General features: G+C 46.8%; 1 protein-coding gene across 4 annotated transcripts in view; it reads left to right on the top strand.

The window, feature by feature from the left end:
* TEX11 (testis expressed 11) overlaps positions 1–22644 on the top strand; it is a 301033-nt gene that overhangs the window by 241351 nt on the left and 37038 nt on the right. For all 4 annotated transcript variants that reach the window (XM_077284979.1, XM_077284978.1, XM_077284977.1 and 1 more), the window contains one exon: positions 3091–3211. In XM_077284979.1, the coding sequence (XP_077141094.1) occupies positions 3091–3211 (121 nt within the window). The remainder of the gene's footprint in view (positions 1–3090; positions 3212–22644) is intronic.

The raw sequence follows: 22644 nt of genomic DNA, 5'->3' as shown, positions 1-22644 counted from the left end.
AAAATGTTACAAATAAAAACGTCAACTTGTCCCGCAAAAAACAAGACCTCACATGACTCTGTGGACCAAAATATGGAAAAATTATAGCTCTCAAAATGTGGTAACGCAAAAAATATTTTTTGCAATAAAAAGTGTCTTTCAGTGTGTGACGGCTGCCAATCATAAAAGTCCGCTAAAAAACCTGCTATAAAAGTAAATCAAACCCCCCTTCATCATCCCCTTAGTTAGCGAAAAATTAAAAAATTTAAAAAATGTATTTATTTCCATTTTCCCGTTAGGGTTAGGGTTAGGGCTAAGGACAGGGATAGGGTTAGGGCTAGGGTTAAGGCTACAGTTAAAGTTGGGGCTAAAGTTAGGGTTAGGGTTGGGGCTAAAGTTAGGGTTAGGGTTTGGATTACATTTACGGTTGGGATTAGGGTTGGGATTAGAGTTAGGGGTGTGTCAGGGTTAGAGGTGTGGTTAGGGTTACCTTTGGGATTAGGGTTAGGGATGTGTTTGGATTAGGGTTTCAGTTATAATTGGGGGGTTTTCACTGTTTAGGCACATCAGGGGCTCTCCAAATGCGACATGGCGTCCGATCTCAATTCCAGCCAATTCTGCGTTGAAAAAGTAAAACAGTGCTCCTTCCCTTCCGAGCTCTCCCGTGCGCCCAAACAGGGGTTTACCTCAACATGTGGGGTATCAGCGTACTCAGGACACATTGGACAACAACTTTTCGGGTCCAATTTCTCCTGTTACCCTTGGGAAAATACAAAACTGGGGGCTAAAAAATAATTTTTGTGGAAAAAAAAAAGATTTTTTATTTTCACGGCTCTGCGTTATAAACTGTAGTGAAACACTTGGGGGTTCAAAGTTCTCACAACACATCTAGATAAGTTCCTTAGGGGGTCTAGTTTCCAATATGGGGTCACTTGTGGGGGGTTTCTACTCATTTAGGTACATTAGGGGCTCTGCAAACGCAATGTGACGCCTGCAGACCAATCCATCTAAGTCTGCATTCCAAATGGCGCTCCTTCCCTTCTGAGCTCTGCCATGCGCTCAAACGGTGGTTGCCCCCCACATATTGGGTATCAGCGTACTCAGAACAAATTGGACAACAACTTTTGGGGTCTAATTTCAACTGTTACCCTTGGAAAAATACAAAACTGGGGGCTAAAAAATAATTTTTGTGGAAAAAAAAATATTTTTTATTTTCACGGCTCTGCGTTATGAACTGTAGTGAAACACTTGGGGGTTCAAAGCTCTCACAACACAGCTAGATGAGTTCCTTAGGGGTTAGGGGGTCTACTTTCCAAAATGGTGTCACTTGTGGGGGGTTTCAATGTTTAGGCACATCAGTGGCTCTCCAAACGCAACATGGCTTCCCATCTCAATTCCTGTAAATTTTGCATTGAAACGTCAAACGGCGCTCCTTCCCTTCTGAGCTCTCCCATGCGCCCAAACAGTGGTTTACCCCCACATATGGGGTATCGGCGTACTCAGGAAAAATTGTACAACAACTTTTGGGGTCCATTTTCTCCTGCTACCATTGGTAAAATAAAACAAATTGGAGCTGAAGTAAATTTTTTGTGAAAAAAAGTTAAATGTTCATTTTTATTTAAACATTCCAAAAATTCCTGTGAAACACCAGAAGGGTTAATAAACTTCTTGAATGTGGTTTTGAGCACCTTGAGGGGTGCAGTTTTTAGAATGGTGTCACACTTGGTTATTTTCTATCATATAGACCCCTCAAAATGACTTCAAATGAGATGTGGTCCCTAAAAAAAAATGGTGTTGTAAAAATGAGAAATTCCTGGTCAACTTTTAACCCTTATAACTCCCTAACCAAAAAAAATTTGGGTTCCAAAATTGTGCTGATGTAAAGTAGACATGTGGGAAATGTTACTTATTAAGTATTTTGTGTGACATATCTCTGTGATTTTATTGCATAAAAATTCAAAGTTGGAAAATTGCGAAATTTACAAAATTTTCACCAAATTTCTGTTTTTTTCACAAATAAACGCAGGTAATATCAAAGAAATGTTATCACTATCATGAAGTACAATATGTCACGAGAAAACAATGTCAAAATCACCGGGATCCGTTGAAGCGTTCCAGAGTTATAACCTCATAAAGGGACAGTGGTCAGAATTGTAAAAATTGGCCCGGTCGTTAACGTGCAAACCACCCTTGGGGGTAAAGGGGTTAAAAGTTGAACATTGTGAAATGTTCAACATTTTCTCCAAATTTCCACAAATGAATGCAAGTCATAGAGAACAAATTTTGCCACTATCATGAAGTACAATATGTCACAAAAAAAAAAAAAATTTAGAATTAGTGGGATCCGTTGAAGAGTTCCAGAGTTATTCCTACATAAAGTGACACCGGTCAGATAAAAAAAAAAAAAAAAAAAGAAGAGGCCTGGGCATTATCTTACAAAGTGGCTCCTGGTCGGTCCTTAAGGGGTTACGATAATACATTTATATATCAGTTTTTTCTGTTATTAATAAACTTTTTTTTATGTGTGTATGTGGGGAGTGAGGGGTGTCTGCATTGCCATATTTTAAGGTTTCTTTAATCCATGGTGAAAGGTATGAGGGCGAGGTTTTTTTTCAGGGCGACCTGTAGGTTTTTTTCATCATCATCTCTGGTAACTTGACGTAAACAGTGAGTGAAACTAAGCAGTACATCTCTAGTCAAGATTTTAAAGTTCCGAATTTGAATGTTTAAAAGCAGTAGAATAACAAAACATTGTATAAATTTGGTATTTCGGTAATTGGACTGACCTGTAGAATTAAGTTGCCAGGTAATTTTTGCCCCCAAATCCAAATGAACCTCTTAAAAATGAACACCGTTCCCCCACCCCATAAAAGAAAAGGGAGAATTGCCTTTTTTCACAACATCACTCCATCTGGAAGTTTCTACCTGCTAGTCATTACATTACATGGTAAAATGAATGGTGCCATTGAAGACTACAACTCGCCCTGCAAAGAAAGAAATAAAATCGCTATTATATGGGAATTATATGTAGGAACACTATAATGCTTTAATGCGGTTTGTTTAATAATTATTACACATTTTAATAATAATTTGATTTTGTTTTCCAAATAGTAAATGTCTACATAGCCTAATACAATTGAGCTTACCTGAAAGATTTGCGGAGCTAGAGAATTATGACCAGGAGGAGGCCTGGCAGTACTTCCAAGAGGCACTTACTGTTATTTCCTCTTGTGTAAGTTCGAGAATTTTATTTTCACTTGTACTGTATTACATTTAAACCTCTTTGAGACAAACTTTCAAATTTGTGGTGAAAAATCATATCTTAGAAGTGTGATGAATATTAATCCCTTTGCCGTATAGGTACAACAAAGGTTGTGTCCCTGCCTTTGATGCGGGCTTCGGCATATTTCCCTGCACATGACAGCTGATATGATCAGCCATCATGCGCCTCTAACAGCCGCAGGTGGACCACTCATATAGTGACAGTAGTGATGAGCGAACGTGCTCGGGCAAGATGTTTTGTGAGCATGCTCGAGTGCCTTCGCCGTGCACAAAAAATATATTCAAGTCCCAGCGGCTGCATGTCTCACAGCTGTTTGACAGCTGATACACAGGCAGGGATGTCTGTTTATTAGGCCATCCCTGCAAGTGTTGTGGCTGTTGAACAGACATGAGAAATGCAGCCGCGGAGACTTGAACATATTTTTTGAGCATGCCGATGGCACTTGGTTAGCACCCGAGCATGCTCAGATAACACCTTATCCAATCACGTTCGCTCATCACTATTTGTTGTTAGTGGTCGTATTCATGGATAGCTAAGCTATTCCAATACCCTTTAAGTGACATAGCGAATGAGAAGAATTATACTTCATTTCTAAATGGAGGTATTTGCTAATATTATCACTACACCTACTACATATTGGGATAGGCTCCTGACGAGGAGAATAACCCTTTAAGGAAGTATTTTACAGGATAAATGGCCTACTCTTGGGGAATTCAACTGTGCAAAGCCTTAAGGTCTATTGACACCATCTTTGTATTCTCATCAACTCTCTTTTTCTTGAGGAGATCCGAGATGTTCTTTATAAAGGATTGTAAAAAAGTCTACATAACTTTGTTAAAATGCTAGGTTTTTGTCATGTAAAAAAATCATAAGAATAATTTTTTCACCTTTAATGTCTCTCATAATCTGTACAATTCCATTGAAAAATAAACTGAGATCTTTTTGGGTAGAAAAAGGAAAATAAAGAAGTAAAATAATATGGTTGCATAAACATGCACATACATAGGCTAATACTTTGTTGAAATACCCTTTCAAGTTATTACAGCATTCAGTCTTTTTGGGTAGGAGGTTAAACGCCTGGAAAACTCTTCCTATTAATTTATATGTGAAATTCACTTTGTTTTTCCATATAAGGAGTTTAGTGAGCAGTCTTTTTTTCCTGAAGAGATTTTGAAAAACATGGAAAAATAAGTGCATGTCACTTCTTTGAAGCAGGTCTTGATGGAATCCACTCCAAACTAGGCACTTTGAAATCAAAAGCCGGAAAAAAAAACTTCAGGAAAAATAAAAGCTTTCCTTAAGTATTTCCCAAAGTAGCTTCTACTTGAAAGACTTGTCATTTTTGAACCCCTCACAAAGCTCTATATGAACATACCCTAAGCTTTGCTCTCTGGAAAGGAAAGCGTGAAAACAACATTCTGATGAGGATAACAGGCTCCTGTGTAGCTGTACTTGTCACAGTGCCCAGTTTAGAGAGAGCAGGGAGGGTAACCTTTTTGCTATGTGACAGCATGCAAACATGCTTATTGTGGCAGGTAGACGAAGAGCAGGTAACGATCCAGTTAGCTTGCATGACTTCTGTGCTAATGCCAATACGTCATGTATGTGTCGAATGGCTCATCTGTAAGTGTGGACTACATGCATGCGCAGTATGAAAAGCAGGATACCAGAGCATGTGCGAAAAGTACAGAAGAATGGAGGCAATACTCAAAATGAAAGGATTTGTTGAGGTCAGAACCAATGGGAGAATCACAACCACCATCCATTAAAAAGGAATCTGTCAGCAGGTGCAGGTTTTTGCTATGTAATCTGAGTCTGAGACCTTTCATGATGTAGTCACCCTGATTCCAGCAATATATCACTTATTGGGCTGCTTGGTGCAGTTTTCATAGAATCCCTGTTTTCTCTACTGTAGGTGTAGCAGTGGTCAGAATGCTGAGCTGTGTATAACCCCGCCCACACCACTGATTGGCAGATTCCTGTGTACATAGTCAGAGAGTTACAAATCAGTGTTGGGGGCGGGGTTACACAGATTAGCTGGACTGCTTGACACTGGAAATCTTGTCCTGTAGTGTTAATCTCTTTCTGATAAAACACTGATTGTATTAAAACTACAGCAAATTATTGAGAAATTGACACATCTCTGGAATCAGGATCTCTGCCCCCACCTCATGCTGCTCTCAGATTTTAAAGATGAATGACTGTTAAAGGAGGAAGCTCCTGATTCATCATTTGCATTTTAAGTAACTTTTCTTTTTTTGTGATGTGGTATTCTCCGATGATTTTAGAGCGCCCCCACACCGCCGCAGGGCCGAGGGGTACCCGGAGCCGGGCCTCTGAGTCTCAGTTCTGGGGTTGTCACGGTGGCTAGACCCGGTCCGTGGCCCTGTCTGTCAGTGGGGGACGTCCGGTGCAATAAGTGGTGTTGTAACGGTGCAGTTGTGGGGTGCAGGTCGCGGTAAATAATGAGGACACCAGGTTGCAGTCTCTTTACCTCTTTACTGAAGGTTTTGGAGACCTCAGTCCAGAGCGCTGTTAACTGGGTTGTCAGAGACCGGCCGGTCCAAAGGCACATCAGGAGTTCTCTTTACAGGTGGGAATCAGTGTCTACCTTCTAGCGCTATGTGTTGTAGTTCTTCCCTGCTGAGCTCCCGGGATAGTCCTCACAACTGTTTCTGTCTGTCTCTGATGTTCGCTTTCTCCGTCCCCCAGATGATATGGTAGGACGCACCCGTATGACGGGGTAGGCCTGGAGTTCTTCCGGGACCCTAGAGTCGCCCCTCTCCCACAGCTGCCTCCGTTGTCTGCTTAGGTGTTAAGTGAGACAGCCAACCTGTAATTAGCTGTCCGGCCGTGGTTTGCAGTAGTACTTAAAGTCTCTTACTTGCTCGGCGTTCCGGCCACCGACTGTTTGCGCCTCAGAAGGATGTTGCCTCGGTCTAACAGCACGACTCCTTCTGGTTCTAATTCCTCTTTACTGTATTCCCGTTGTTCACTGGTTTGTTCTGCTCTGAGGAGTCTGCCAGGATCCCATCCCTGACAGGTCCTCTCACTAGCTCTTCCCAGCTACTTCTCACTGTCTTCCTGTCCAACCCCCAGTTTTACCAGAGTTGTGAGGAGTGGCCTACTAGATAGGACCACCCCCCCTGGTGGCCGGAGTGTGAAGTGTGGTGTGAGTGTACCTGGTCAGAGAAACTCCTTAGTGCAATCAGACGTACCATAGCTCCCCATAGTGGCGGAGCCACAGTACTGCAACAACCAGGACTCTGGGGTGCTGCACTCCCCCCCGGTTAAATCCAGTACTCCGGGACTGGGAAAACAAGAACAATAATACATGTTAACAGGAAACACACAAATTTTTGAAATAGCATAACAATTGAACATAACTATGCTTCCCTTTATGGGAGGTGAGGATTCTTGAACGTTGCAAAAGTTAGGTCATGCACAGTTTATGACTCTCAGTTCAGTGGTTGAAACAGCGGGGACCCCGGGTAAACAAAGGGGTCCCCCTTATGAAAGTTTTTGAGCAATTCACCGTCCATTACTCTAGTGTCCATTTAAAAACCTGTAACAAAAAGATATGCATACAAACATTTTCAATTAAATAGCAGCCCTTATCAATACCTCCAAGTTTTGTAGCGGAGGGGAGTTTGATTTTGAGTGCTGCGTGTGGACCTTCGCAGCGCAGGGGTTGCTATTGGCCTAACAGGGCCCGCTATGCTTGCTACCGCTGGTGTAGTGCACTGTCTTCTAACTACACTTCTAGTGAGTCTGGGTAGCACTGGCAGGTTGGGGCTCTCAGAGCTGCGGTTATCAACAGTGGGTACAGCAGATTCACTGATAGCAGAGGGAGGATTTGCCGGCTCAATGGTTGGCATGGCTTCATCAGGTAAGGCTTGTTGAGGTAGCGGGGCCAGATGATCTGGTACCACCATTGTTTCTGGCGGGTCCGGCTGTTGAAACATTATGACAGGTACCACGATGGCTTGGTTTATCTGAGTCCAGGACTGGGGAAAGTCACCAAGGACAGTATGGAACATCTTCTCCTTTTCCACCGGCGGGGAGATTTCTGGGGCCGTGCCCCTCTCTTTTAACTTATCGGGGCAGACCTTAAGGTGATCCCTGGATACCGCTGTCGAGGTCTCCCCTCTGTCCTTGCTGATGAGACAGACCTTTGTGTTGTCGAAGTCGGATGGCAGGATGGTATACGGTTCTGCTTCCCATTGGTCATCGAGCTTGTGTAATCTCCTCTTTCGTTTAAGTACTTGCTCACCAGGTGACAGGGGAATCGCAGGAGCGTGTTGGTTGTAGTCCCTTTCTTGCTTCTGCCTAGCCTGGGCGAGACTTCTCTCTACACACTCCTGTACTTCGCGGTACCTTCGTTGCCTTTCTGCATCCCAATCTGCATCCGGCGAGGTATCTTCGGGTACTAGGACCCCCATGTCCAGATCAACGGGTAACCGACTAGACCTTCCTCGCATCAAGTACGCTGGAGTACAGTTGGTGGAACTTACTGGGATGTGGTTGTACATATCCACCAAGTCAGGCAACGTTGTCGGCCACAGGTTCCGTTCCTCCACAGGCAAGGTCTTCAATAAATCGATTACTACCTGGTTCATCTTCTCGCACATCCCGTTGGTTTGAGGGTGGTACGGTGTAGTTCTGATCTTCTTACACCCGTACAACTGGCAGAATTCTTGGAACACTTCCGCTTCGAATGCAGGCCCCTGATCGGTCAGTACTTTCTCTGGGTAGCCATGGGGCCTACAAAAGTGCTGCTGGAAGGCCCTGGCGGCAGTCCTAGCTGTTAGATCCTTGACAGGCACAACCACCAAAAACCTGGAGTAGTGGTCCATGATGGTAAGGGCGTAGATATAGCCCGACCGGCTAGGTGTCAGCTTCACATGATCCAGCGCGACCAGTTCGAGCGGCCGTTTGGTGATGATAGGCCGCAGGGGAGCCCGTTGACTGTCACGGTCCTTCCTGCGCAGACTACATGGACCACACTCCCGACACCACTTCTCAATGGTTCTCTTCATGCCAATCCAATAGAACCTCCCTCGGAGCAGCTTCTCCAGCTTCCTCCATCCGAAGTGTCCGGCTCCATCATGGTAGGCTCCCAGAACCATGGGCGCATCTCGCCTTGGCACCACTATCTGCCACACCAATTCATGAGTACGTGGGTCGATGCTCCTCCTGCACAACTTGCCATCATGGATAAACAGTTTGCTTCTCCCCTTCCACAGCTGTTGGGTTTCTTGTGGATCATCTGGGCCAGGGTGCAACCCAGCCTGCGTCAAGAGTTCCTTCACCTGACGGACCGCGGGGTCACTATCCTGGGTTTCTGCCCATCCGTGGTGGGGCAGGGGATTCAGCGTGGCATCCGGTTGGTTCTTGTGCCTGTTCTTCACATGGTGAGAGTTCTGAGTGGCTTTGGGGCGATGGAAGGCAGGCAGCTCCACCTCTTCAAGTGCCTCCGGGTCTTCTCCCACTTCTGGTAAATTCGGCATTCGGGACAGAGCATCGGCATTGGCATTCTGGTGTCCTGCCCGATATTTGATGGTGAAATCATAGTTGGACAGCCGGGCCATCCACCGCTGTTCCAAAGCCCCGAGTTTGGCAGTATCCAGATGCGTTAGCGGATTGTTGTCCGTGAAGACGGTGAATTTCGCGGAGGCCAGGTAGTGCTTAAACCTCTCTGTCACTGCCCAGACAAGGGCAAGGAATTCCAGTTTGAAGGAACTGTAGTTGTCAGGGTTCCTTTCCGTGGGACGGAGTTTCCTGCTGGCGTAAGCGATCACTCTTTCTTTGCCTTTCTGGACTTGAGACAGCACGGCTCCTAGTCCCACATTACTGGCATCTGTGTACAGCACAAACGGTTGGTCGTATTCGGGGTAAGCCAGTACCTCTTCTCCCGTCAGCGCCGACTTCAAGCAGGTGAAGGATTCCTCCAGCTCCCCGTTCCAGTCAAAGGGGGTGTTCTTCCCCTTGGTCTTCTTTGGTTGGCCCACCAACAGGTTTTGCAAGGGTGCGGCCTTCTTGGTGAAGTCTTTAATGAACCTCCGGTAATAGCCTACCAGCCCGAGGAACTGCCGGACTTCGTGGAGGTCACTGGGCTTTGGCCAGTCCTTGATCACTGTGACCTTGTCGGGGTCTGGGGCCACTCCTTCAGCGCTCACCACATGGCCCAGGTACTGCACTTTAGGTTTCAGCAGATGACACTTGGACGGTTTCACTTTTAGGCCGAAGTTGGACAAGGCTTCAAACACCTCGGCCAGGTGCTTCAGATGGTCTTCGTAGGTTTTAGAGAAGACTATGACGTCATCCAGATATAGCAGCACGGTTTCAAAGTTCAGGTGTCCCAGGCAGCACTCCATCATCCTCTGGAACGTTCCGGGAGCATTGCACAATCCGAAGGGCATGTAGTTGAACTCACAGAGACCCATTGGCGTCGTGAAGGCCGTCTTCTCTTTGTCCGCCTCCGCTACAGGAACCTGCCAGTACCCACTGGTGAGATCTAAGGTAGAGAAGTAGTTAGCAGATTTTAAGGCAGCCAGAGACTCCTCTATCCTGGGCAGTGGGTATGCGTCCTTATGTGTAATGCGATTCAACTGCCTGTAATCAACACACATCCTCATTGTACCATCTTTCTTTTTAACAAGGACTAACGGAGCTGCCCAGGGGCTACAGCTGTCTCTCACCACCCCAGCCTCCTTCATTTCCCGTAACATGTCCTTGGCACACTGGTAATGAGCTGGGGGTACAGGGCGATATCTCTCTTTTATGGGTCGATGATCTCCCGTGGGGATGTGATGTTGGATCCCTTTCACCTGCCCAAAATCTGAGGGGTGTTTGCTGAATACCTGCTCGTACTCGTGTACCACCCTGTAAGCCCCCTGTATTTGATGAGATGGGGTAGAGTCAGTGCCCACATGCAATTCCCGACACCAGTCTTTCGAGTGCTCTGCAGAACCTTTGTTCTCCGCCACGTTTGACGGGACCAAGGGTTCAGGTGTCTGTATTACACTATTATTGACAGTGAACAGTTTGGCGAGCGTGGTATACTTGGTTAGGTGGACCTCTTCCTCCCCACAATTGAGGACACGTACGGGCACTCTCCCCTGTCGGACGTCGACCACCCCCCGGGCTGTCAGAACAGTAGGCCTATTGTCTGAATATACGGGTTCTACCAAGGCCTGGTAGTCCTTACCCCTGAGGCCTATGGCTGCTCGACACCATATTAACATTTCACTCTTGGGGGGTATCGCGATGGGGTTTGAATCACTCACAGTGACACGACCAATCTCACCACCAGTCAGCTCTACCTGCTGTCTCTGCATCAGAGCTCTGATTTCCTTCTGCAGGGCACGTTGCTCACTGTGGCCAGCGGTTTCTGCCACCTGTTGCAACAAAACAATCACTTCTGCAAGACAATTTTCTATAACATTAGTACCAAGAGTCATCATGGGATTACATTCTCGACGATCAATATCTACAATCACAATCCCTTGGGCTTTCAATTCCACCCGCCCCACTTTGATGGTGACCTCCTTATACCCCACTTGTGGCAACGGCTGACCATTACTGGCGATTATGGTGAAATCATCGTCAGGGCCACGAGTAATATCAGCGTCCTCCCAATACCGTTTGTAGAGCACGTAAGGTATAGTCGTCACCTGAGAACCGGTGTCCAGCAAAGCATTCAAGGGGATTCCATCAATCACTACAGGGAGAACTGGTCGTCCTCCAATATACTTGGTTCTCCAATGCTGCGGGCCTGACCGTCCTACTCCTGGGGGTTGGCCCTTTGCCCCAGGGGTTGCTCGTTTAAAGGACAGTACCTTGCAAGATGGCCCACCTGGTGACAGCGGCGGCAGATGGGTCTTCCATCCTGGTGGAAGCGATCGTCGGGCCGGCTCCTGGTCGGCGGAGTCCTCCTCTGTCGCATCCAAGGGACATCCTCCGGGCTGGAAGCCAACTGGATCTTCTCTTTGGGGGCCTCCTGTAGGGACTGCACCGTCCGGGCCAGGGCAGCAACGCTCTTGGTTAGCTCTTGCATCTGGAGACGGAGTCCTGCAGGGGAGTCGTCCTCGAAGCTCTGGGCGTCGGCCTCCGCGGCAACTGGGGTATCCGATGCCACCTCCTGGTGGTATGTGAGAGCGGGGCGCCTGGGTGGTACTGCGCGGCTGGGCTGTCGCTCCTGCAATGCCTGGATAGCTTTATCTTTAAACTGTGCAAAAGTCAAGTCTGGATTTTGCATGGCCAGGAAGTGCAATTGGCCCCGCTGGTGACTGCACAGGAGCCCCTCAATGAACCGCTCCTTCAGGATTTTATCCTCATCCTGCATGCTGCCGGGGTCACTCTGCTTAATGGCCCGCATCGCTTCCTGGAGATTAAGGGCATAGTCCCGTAAGCTATCCTGTGGCCTTTGTTTGCATCCATAAAAAGTCAGTTTAATTTCTGTAGCAGTGCGAGTATCAAAGGTGGCTTTAAGCTTGGCAAAAATCTGTTGTGCAGTTTCTTTATCCTCAGCGGGCCAGGATTTCAATTCTCTCAGAGCCGCCCCAAAGAGTTGGCCGGTGTTGTGAATTTGGATTCTGGGCTCCCCCGGTGGCTACTGGTGGAATTGAACTGGTGTCTTCATCTTCTCTGTTCACCTGTTCCCATCAAGATGTGGGAGTCGCTATATAACCTTGCTGCTCTGTTAGTTGCTTGCCGGTCAACAATGTTATCAGAAGCCTCTCTGTGCTTGTTCCTGCTCCTAGACAACTACTAGATAAGTTGGACTCTTGTCCATGTTTGTTTTTGCATTTTTGTTCCAGTTCACAGCTGTAGTTTCGTTACTGTGTCTGGAAAGCTCTTGTGAACAGGAATTGCCACTCTGGTGTTATGAGTTAATGCCAGAGTTTTAAAGTAATTTCTGGATGGTGTTTTGATAGGGTTTTCAGCTGACCATGAAAGTGTCCTTTCTGTCTTCTGCTATGTAGTAAGTGGACCTCAAATTTGCTAAACCTATTTTCATACTACGTTTGTTATTTCATCTTTATTCACCGCCAATACATGTGGGGGGCCTCTGTCTCCTTTCGGGGTATTTCTCTAGAGGTGAGCTAGGACTGATATTTTCCTCTGCTAGCATTATTTAGTCCTCCGGCTGGTGCTGGGCATCTAGAATCAACGTAGGCATGCTACCCGGCCACTGCTAGTTGTGCGTTAGGTTTAGTTCATGGTCAGCTCAGTTCCCATCTTCCAAGAGCTAGTTCCTATATATGCTTATGCTATGTTCTCTTGCCATTGAGATCATGACAGTTTGACCGGCCCACTAAAGGGTTAAAATCCTTGGCTGAGAAAGGAGAGAAATAAGTAGTCTGCTGAAATTTTTTTTTTTTTTTTTCTCTCCTTCTAATCTTTGAATGGCTCTGTGTCCACCTGTTTGTAATGGATCTTCAGAGTGTAACTGCAGGTTTGAATAATCTCGCCACGAAGGTACAAAATTTGCAAGATTTTGTTTGTCATGCACCTGTATCTGAGCCGAGAATTCCTTTGCCGGAATTTTTCTCGGGGAATAGATCTGGGTTTCAGAATTTTCGAAATAATTGCAAATTATTTTTGTCCCTGAAATCTCGCTCTGCCGGAGACCCTGCACAGCAGGTCAGGATTGTGATTTCCTTGCTCCGGGGCGACCCTCAAGACTGGGTATTTCTTTGACACCAGGGGATCCTGCGTTGCTCAATGTGGATGCGTTTTTTCTGGCCTTGGGGTTGCTTTATGACGAACCTCATTTGGAGCTTCAGGCAGAAAAAACTTTGATGTCCCTATCTCAGGGGCAAGATGAAGCGGAAATTTACTGCCAAAGATTCCGTAAATGGTCTGTGCTTACTCAGTGGAATGAGTGCGCCCTGGCGGCGACTTTCAGAGAGGGTCTCTCTGATGCCATTAAGGATGTTATGGTGGGGTTCCCTGTGCCTGCGGGTCTGAATGAGTCCATGACAATGGCTATTCAGATCGATAGGCGTTTGCGGGAGCGCAAACCAGTGCACCATCTGGCAGTGTCCACTGAGAAGTCGCCAGAGAGTATGCAGTGTGATAGAATTCTGTCCCGAAGCGAGCGGCAGAATTTTAGACGGAAAAATGGGTTGTGTTTCTATTGTGGTGATTCTACTCATGTTATATCAGCATGCTCTAAGCGCACTAAAAAGCTTGGTAAATCTGTTTCCATTTGCACCTTACCGTCTAAGTTTATTCTATCTGTGACCCTGATTTGCTCTTTGTCATCTATTACCACGGACGCCTATGTCGACTCTGGCGCCGCTTTGAGTCTTATGGATTGGTCCTTTGCCAAACGCTGTGGGTATGATTTAGAGCCTTTGGAGACTCCTATTCCTCTGAAGGGGATTGACTCCACCCCATTGGCTAATAAAAAACCACAATACTGGACACAAGTAACTATGCGTATTAATCCGGATCACCAGGAGATTATTCGCTTTCTGGTGCTGTATAATCTACATGATGATTTGGTGCTAGGATTGCCTTGGCTGCAATCTCACAACCCAGTCCTCGACTGGAGAGCTATGTCTGTGTTGAGCTGGGGATGTAAGGGGGCTCATGGGGATGTACCTGTGGTTTCCATTTCATCATCTATTCCCTCTGAAATTCCTGAGTACCTGTCTGACTATCGTGACGTCTTTGAGGAATCCAAGCTTGGTTCGTTACCTCCGCACCGAGAGTGCGATTGTGCCATAGATTTAATCCCGGGTAGTAAATACCCAAAGGGTCGTTTATTTAATCTGTCTGTGCCTGAACATGCTGCTATGCGAGAATATATAAAGGAGTCCTTGGAAAAGGGACATATTCGTCCATCGTCATCTCCCTTAGGAGCCGGTTTTTTCTTTGTGTCAAAAAAAGACGGCTCTTTGAGACCATGTATTGATTATCGGCTTTTGAATAAAATCACTGTTAAATATCAATACCCATTGCCGTTGCTGACTGATTTGTTTGCTCGCATAAAGGGGGCCAAGTGGTTCTCTAAGATTGACCTTCGTGGGGCGTATAATTTGGTGCGAATCAGGCAGGGGGATGAGTGGAAAACCGCATTTAATACGCCCGAGGGCCACTTTGAGTATTTAGTGATGCCTTTTGGTCTTTCAAATGCTCCGTCAGTTTTCCAGTCCTTTATGCATGATATTTTTCGTGATTATTTGGATAAATTTATGATTGTGTATCTGGATGATATTCTGATTTTTTCGGATGACTGGGACTCTCATGTCCAGCAAGTCAGGAGGGTTTTTCAGGTTTTGCGGTCTAATTCTTTGTGTGTGAAGGGTTCTAAGTGTGTTTTTGGGGTACAGAGGATTTCCTTTTTGGGATATATTTTTTCCCCCTCTTCCATTGAAATGGATCCTGTCAAGGTTCAGGCTATTTGTGATTGGACGCAGCCCTCTTCTCTTAAGAGTCTTCAGAAATTTTTGGGCTTTGCTAACTTTTATCGTCGATTTATTGCTGGTTTTTCGGATATTGCTAAGCCATTGACCGATTTGACTAAGAAGGGTGCTGATGTTGCTGATTGGTCCCCTGATGCTGTGGAGGCCTTTCGGGAGCTTAAGCGCCGTTTTTCCTCTGCCCCTGTGTTGCGTCAGCCTGATGTTGCTCTACCTTTTCAGGTTGAGGTCGACGCTTCTGAGATCGGAGCTGGGGCAGTGTTGTCGCAGAAAAGTTCTGACTGCTCCGTGATGAGGCCTTGTGCCTTCTTTTCCCGTAAATTTTCGCCCGCTGAGCGGAATTATGATGTTGGGAATCGGGAGCTTTTGGCCATGAAGTGGGCTTTTGAGGAGTGGCGCCATTGGCTTGAGGGGGCCAGACATCAGGTGGTGGTATTGACTGACCACAAAAATTTGATTTATCTTGAGACCGCCAGGCGCCTGAATCCTAGACAGGCGCGCTGGTCATTATTTTTCTCTCGGTTTAATTTTGTGGTGTCATACCTACCGGGTTCTAAGAATGTTAAGGCGGATGCCCTTTCTAGGAGTTTTGAGCCTGACTCGCCTGGTAACTCTGAGCCCACAGGTATCCTTAAGGATGGAGTGGTATTGTCAGCCGTTTCTCCAGACCTGCGGCGGGCCTTGCAGGAGTTTCAGGCGGATAGACCTGATCGTTGCCCACCTGATAAACTGTTTGTTCCTGATGATTGGACCAGTAGAGTCATCTCTGAGGTTCATTCTTCTGCGTTGGCAGGTCATCCTGGCATTTTTGGTACCAGGGATTTGGTGGCAAGGTCCTTCTGGTGGCCTTCCCTGTCACGAGATGTGCGAGGCTTTGTGCAGTCTTGTGACGTTTGTGCTCGGGCCAAGCCTTGTTGTTCTCGGGCTAGTGGATTATTGTTGCCCTTGCCTATTCCTAAGAGGCCTTGGACGCACATCTCGATGGATTTTATTTCAGATCTGCCTGTTTCTCAGAAGATGTCTGTCATCTGGGTGGTGTGTGACCGTTTCTCTAAGATGGTCCATTTGGTTCCTCTGCCCAAGTTGCCTTCTTCTTCCGAGTTGGTTCCTCTGTTTTTTCAAAATGTTGTTCGTTTGCATGGTATTCCTGAGAATATCGTTTCTGACAGAGGGACCCAATTCGTGTCTAGATTTTGGCGGGCATTCTGTGCTAGGATGGGCATAGATTTATCTTTTTCGTCTGCTTTCCATCCTCAGACGAATGGCCAGACCGAGCGGATTAATCAGACCCTGGAGACATATCTGAGGTGTTTTGTGTCTGCTGACCAGGATGATTGGGTTGCTTTTTTGCCATTGGCGGAGTTCGCTCTCAATAATCGGGCCAGCTCTGCCACTTTGGTGTCCCCGTTTTTCTGTAATTCGGGGTTTCATCCTCGATTTTCCTCTGGTCAGGTGGAATCTTCGGATTGTCCTGGAGTGGATGCTGTGGTGGAGAGATTGCATCAGATCTGGGGGCAGGTGGTGGACAATTTGAGGTTGTCCCAGGAGAAGACTCAGCTTTTTGCCAACCGCCACCGTCGTGTTGGTCCTCGGCTTTGTGTTGGGGATTTGGTGTGGTTGTCTTCTCGTTTTGTCCCTATGAGGGTCTCTTCTCCTAAGTTTAAGCCTCGGTTCATCGGCCCGTATAAGATATTGGAGATTCTTAACCCTGTTTCCTTCCGTTTGGACCTCCCTGCATCCTTTTCTATTCATAACGTTTTTCATCGGTCATTATTGCGCAGGTATGAGGTACCGGTTGTGCCTTCCGTTGAGCCTCCTGCTCCGGTGTTGGTTGAGGGTGAGTTGGAGTACGTTGTGGAGAAAATCTTGGACTCTCGTGTTTCCAGACGGAGACTCCAGTATCTGGTCAAGTGGAAGGGATACGGCCAGGAGGATAATTCTTGGGTGAATGCATCTGATGTTCATGCCTCTGATCTGGTTCGTGCCTTTCATAGGGCCCATCCTGATCGCCCTGGTGGTTCTGGTGAGGGTTCGGTGCCCCCTCCTTGAGGGGGGGTACTGTTGTGAATTTGGATTCTGGGCTCCCCCGGTGGCTACTGGTGGAATTGAACTGGTGTCTTCATCTTCTCTGTTCACCTGTTCCCATCAAGATGTGGGAGTCGCTATATAACCTTGCTGCTCTGTTAGTTGCTTGCCGGTCAACAATGTTATCAGAAGCCTCTCTGTGCTTGTTCCTGCTCCTAGACAACTACTAGATAAGTTGGACTCTTGTCCATGTTTGTTTTTGCATTTTTGTTCCAGTTCACAGCTGTAGTTTCGTTACTGTGTCTGGAAAGCTCTTGTGAACAGGAATTGCCACTCTGGTGTTATGAGTTAATGCCAGAGTTTTAAAGTAATTTCTGGATGGTGTTTTGATAGGGTTTTCAGCTGACCATGAAAGTGTCCTTTCTGTCTTCTGCTATGTAGTAAGTGGACCTCAAATTTGCTAAACCTATTTTCATACTACGTTTGTTATTTCATCTTTATTCACCGCCAATACATGTGGGGGGCCTCTGTCTCCTTTCGGGGTATTTCTCTAGAGGTGAGCTAGGACTGATATTTTCCTCTGCTAGCATTATTTAGTCCTCCGGCTGGTGCTGGGCATCTAGAATCAACGTAGGCATGCTACCCGGCCACTGCTAGTTGTGCGTTAGGTTTAGTTCATGGTCAGCTCAGTTCCCATCTTCCAAGAGCTAGTTCCTATATATGCTTATGCTATGTTCTCTTGCCATTGAGATCATGACAGGCCGGTTATCATATGGACCTTCTGAGGCTCGGTTAGGGGATAGAACTCGAGCAGGCTGCAGAGCCCCTCTTTAAAGTCAGTGAACGTATGCGACTCCCCAGAGTATCGCGGAAGCCAAGCCGCTCCGGGCAGGTACGGCATAGAAAAGGGCATTATGGCTTTTGTGTTAGCGGCAGCGTCCGGCTGGTTGGGAGGAACAGCGGGTTCTGCGGCTACCGGTGGTGGTATTAGGGCCGCGGCTCCGTCCGCTGCGGGGACCGGAGCTGCCCCTGCGTCCGCGGCTGCGACCGCCACCTCCTCTCCTCCCGACTCAGACATGGCTGTCCCTTCCTCCCACGAACCTGCTGGAGGTCGGAGTTCCTCTTCCGGGATTGGCGCCTTACCGCGCTTTCCGTTCCGCGCTTCTTTTGGCTGATTCCGCCCACGTAGCTAAGGCTCCTCCCTCCGTGCGCGGCAATGGCGAATTTTGGCGGTAAATGGCAATACACAGTCTTTTCAATAAAGTACAATTCAAGCGCAATAAATCACAGTTCCAAGGCACACATGACCTGATTCTTCAGGCTTAAGTAGATCCTGTTCGTGACGCCAAGTTAGAGCGCCCCCACACCGCCGCAGGGCCGAGGGGTACCCGGAGCCGGGCCTCTGAGTCTCAGTTCTGGGGTTGTCACGGTGGCTAGACCCGGTCCGTGGCCCTGTCTGTCAGTGGGGGACGTCCGGTGCAATAAGTGGTGTTGTAACGGTGCAGTTGTGGGGTGCAGGTCGCGGTAAATAATGAGGACACAAGGTTGCAGTCTCTTTACCTCTTTACTGAAGGTTTTGGAGACCTCAGTCCAGAGCGCTGTTAACTGGGTTGTCAGAGACCGGCCGGTCCAAAGGCACATCAGGAGTTCTCTTTACAGGTGGGAATCAGTGTCTACCTTCTAGCGCTATGTGTTGTAGTTCTTCCCTGCTGAGCTCCCGGGATAGTCCTCACAACTGTTTCTGTCTGTCTCTGATGTTCGCTTTCTCCGTCCCCCAGATGATATGGTAGGACGCACCCGTATGACGGGGTAGGCCTGGAGTTCTTCCGGGACCCTAGAGTCGCCCCTCTCCCACAGCTGCCTCCGTTGTCTGCTTAGGTGTTAAGTGAGACAGCCAACCTGTAATTAGCTGTCCGGCCGTGGTTTGCAGTAGTACTTAAAGTCTCTTACTTGCTCGGCGTTCCGGCCACCGACTGTTTGCGCCTCAGAAGGATGTTGCCTCGGTCTAACAGCACGACTCCTTCTGGTTCTAATTCCTCTTTACTGTATTCCCGTTGTTCACTGGTTTGTTCTGCTCTGAGGAGTCTGCCAGGATCCCATCCCTGACAGGTCCTCTCACTAGCTCTTCCCAGCTACTTCTCCCTGTCTTCCTGTCCAACCCCCAGTTTTACCAGAGTTGTGAGGAGTGGCCTACTAGTGGCCCCTGGTGGCCGGAGTGTGAAGTGTGGTGTGAGTGTACCTGGTCAGAGAAACTCCTTAGTGCAATCAGACGTACCATAGCTCCCCATAGTGGCGGAGCCACAGTACTGCAACAACCAGGACTCTGGGGTGCTGCAATTTATTCTCCAAATTCATCAAAATGCACAAAAACACAGTTTCTGAAATTGGTGCAAAATCAAATTATTTTTTAATCAGTTTTCCAACTTTTTAGTGCAAAAAGTCACTGAAATTATGTTAAAGAGAATCTGTCACCCCCTGGGATGTATATAACCTATTAATATGGGCATACAGGTGATACAAATGTTAGGCTACTTTCACACATCAGGTTTTTGCAGTCAGGCTAAATCCGGCTAATTTTCAAAAAACCGGATCAGGCGAATGTTGGTGCCGGATCAGGTTTTTTCCCATAGACTTGTATTAGTGCAAGATTGCACCGGATGACATTCGGTTTCGTCCGGTTTTCGCCGGATCAGGCAAATCTGCCGCTTCCGGTTTCTTGAAAAAACGTCCATTGCAACGTTTTTGGTCTCCGGCGAAAAAGCCCGAAGCACCGGATCTGACGCTTCCGGCTGTTTGCTACAATGAAAGCCTATGGGAGCCGGAAGGTGCCGGATCCGGAAAAAGGCGGATCCGGCGGCCTGATCCAGTTTTTTAAACTGAGCGTGCTCCAAATTTTTTTTTATCCAATACTTTAGATAGGCTAGCTGGATCTGTCAAAAAAACTGATCCGTCGCATCAGTTTTTCAAAATCTGCACTGGATCCAGTTTTCCAACATTCGCCGGATTTAGCCTGACACTGAAAACCTAATGTGTGAAAGTAGCCTTACACTAGTCCTACCTGTATGCCTCATATTAGTGGTCTTGTTGTTGAGAATACCTATTTTATTTCATATATACACAAGCTTCTTAGTGATGACTATGCAGGGAGAGGGAGGAAGTGTGGAAAACACCTTATCGTCGCATGCGTTGGAGGTTACTGGAGTGGAAGTCGCAATGACTCACCTGCGCAGAAGATCCCCAAAAATTCTGCCCACAGAAAGGGAGGAAAAGGTATGGTTATTGTAGAGGGATTGTGGAGGGAGTGCAGGGTGCAGGTGCAAGATTCTGGCGCCACAACTTCACATCACAGAGCACTGTCACATGCATGGGAGGAGGGTGATATTATAATGAAAACAGGAGGCATGCCACGAAGCCTGGAAGAAATCATTAGCATAAAGAAATAAAATAAGTTGTCTAAACAAAAAGATTAATTTAAATTAATATGAGGCATACAGGTAGGATTAGTTTAACATTTCTATCACCTGTATACCCATATTAATAGGCTATACATGTCCCAGGGGGTGACAGGTTCCCTTTAAATGTCATGCATAAGGGTTCAACTGCGTCAAAATAAAAATCATCCAGAGACCTTACATAGGGAGTGAGGGAGAGGGGCGTGGAATGGAGTGAGATATGCTAAAAAAAATGCAACATTTGGAAAAGTCGCACTTCATGAATATGTATACAACTATCAAAAAATAAATAAATTAGAAAAGAAAGACACCTTAAAAGGGGTCACAAAACTTTTACAGAATAAGTCGCAAATATGTCTACAGTGAGAGCCAATTATCATCAATCTTCAATACAAAAAGTGAAACTCATTGTTACGGCTAGCGGAACGCAGATGTTTTTATTGATATTGGTGCGTTCGCAGCCCAGGGTCCACCGTGCAGGAGTACCTGCTGCTAGGAAACCGCGGCACTATATGGCGATATGAACCAGCTCTGTTAGCTTCACAGAGCAGCCGAGAATGCAAAGCTCTGTGCCCTGTTAACTTTCACAGAGGCACAGGCTAACTACCCAAATTAGAGCAGTCAGTGGTCATGCATGCATACAAAACTCCTCGCCGGAGGTGCCAGCATTCTAGGGGCTTATTTCAGCCGGGTCCCTGAATACATTCTCTCGTGACCACACTGGCGCAAAGCACTTATCAAAGAACAATACTAGCGCATGGCCGTGCGGTCATGCGAACCTTAAATAGCTGTAGCACGTACAGGACCTTCCTAGGACCAATGAGAAGCTACACCAGAGCGTGAGCACCTACAGAACCTTCCTGAAGGAGCCAATGACCTTAGCTGCAGTATCAGGTCATGTGACCCTCGATCTCCACTGAGAGATCTTACTCTGGGCATGCTCAGAAAGAGCAAAGCAGGACTTAGACCCAGAAGCGTCTGCTCGCCGCTGCCCAGCACCAACTTCAATGGCAGAAGCAGGAAAGGCAGCAGTAACTCAGCACAGAGTCAGACTGAGCGAGACGCTGGGACTGACGTCTCTGCTGAGCAGGCTCCACTGCGGCAGGAGAAGAATGGGAGACTGCAGCGGAGATGGACTGAGATTCCCCCTGTGCAGAGGAGGGAACTCGACCCCTAACACTCACATTATATAGTCATTACAGAGTGATCTATTTCAAGTGTTTATTTCTGTTAATGTTGATTATGGCTTACAGCCAATGAAAACCCAAAAGTCATTATCTCAGTAAATTAGAATACTTTATAACACCAGCCTGAAACACGGGTATTACATACCTGGTAATGTGTTTTTTCATGAGACATGACGGCACCACGAGAGAGGGGATCCGCCCATCAAGGACAGGAAACCTTCAAGATAAAAGGGGCGGCTCCTCTCTCCACATCAGTTGTTTTACAGAGTACGAGAGGAACTCCACTGGTTAGTGTACACATAAATAATACATCCTATACGGTTCTATTCACCGATACCCCAGGGAGTGTATAATACAAATAATGCTAATAATGCACCCAACTAATGACGTGATCAAAAGGGTAGGAATATAAGGGTGCCGTCATGTCTCATGAAAAAACACATTACCAGGTATGTAATACCCGTGTTTTTCCATCATACATGACGGCACCACGAGAGAGTTACAGAGATTTGTATTCTCTTTTAGGGAGGGATCACTGCTTGTAACACTCTTCTCCCAAATGTGAGATCAGAGGTAGCAGATAGGTCTAGCCTATAATGTTTAAAAAATGTAGACGGAGAGGACCAAGTGGCCGCCTTACAGATTTGGTCGATGGTAGCATCTGCTCTCTCCGCCCACGATGTCGCCATGGCCCTCGTGGAATGGGCTTTCAGACCCTGTGGAATAACCCTGTCTGCACTACTATACGCTAGAATAATGGCTTCTCTCACCCATCTAGCTATAGTCTGTTTCGAGGCTTTAAGGCCCTTCCTTGACCCCTGGAACGAAACAAATAAAGCCCTCTATTTCCTCCAGGATTTTGTACTCTCTAAATACTGCAGGATACATCTCCTGACATCTAGGCAATGGAGTCTCTCCTCTTTCTTGTTACTAGGATTGGGACAGAAAGAGGGTAGGGTTATATCCTGAGCCCTATGGAATCTCGATACCACTTTGGGGAGATATGCCGGATCTAATTTTAATACAACCCTATCGTCCATGATTTGTGTGTAAGGGGGGGTCAGCTGACAATGCATGTAAATCCCCCACCCTACGGGCCGATGTAAATGCCACTAACAAAGCTGTTTTTAATGTTAGTACTTTATCTGAAGTTGTATTTAACAGCTCAAAGGGGCTTTCTGTCAGGGCTGTTAACACTAAATTCAGATCCCATGGTGGAGGAGTAGGGGATGGAACAGAGTCAGCTCTACTACAGGCTCGGATAAACCTCACCATCCACCTAT

This window comes from Ranitomeya variabilis, chromosome 2 (genome assembly GCF_051348905.1).
Source record: "Ranitomeya variabilis isolate aRanVar5 chromosome 2, aRanVar5.hap1, whole genome shotgun sequence".
Classification (NCBI taxonomy): Eukaryota; Metazoa; Chordata; class Amphibia; order Anura; family Dendrobatidae; genus Ranitomeya; species Ranitomeya variabilis.
The sequence above is the reverse complement of the archived record's forward strand: the minus strand, read 5'-3'. Positions and strand labels throughout refer to the sequence as shown.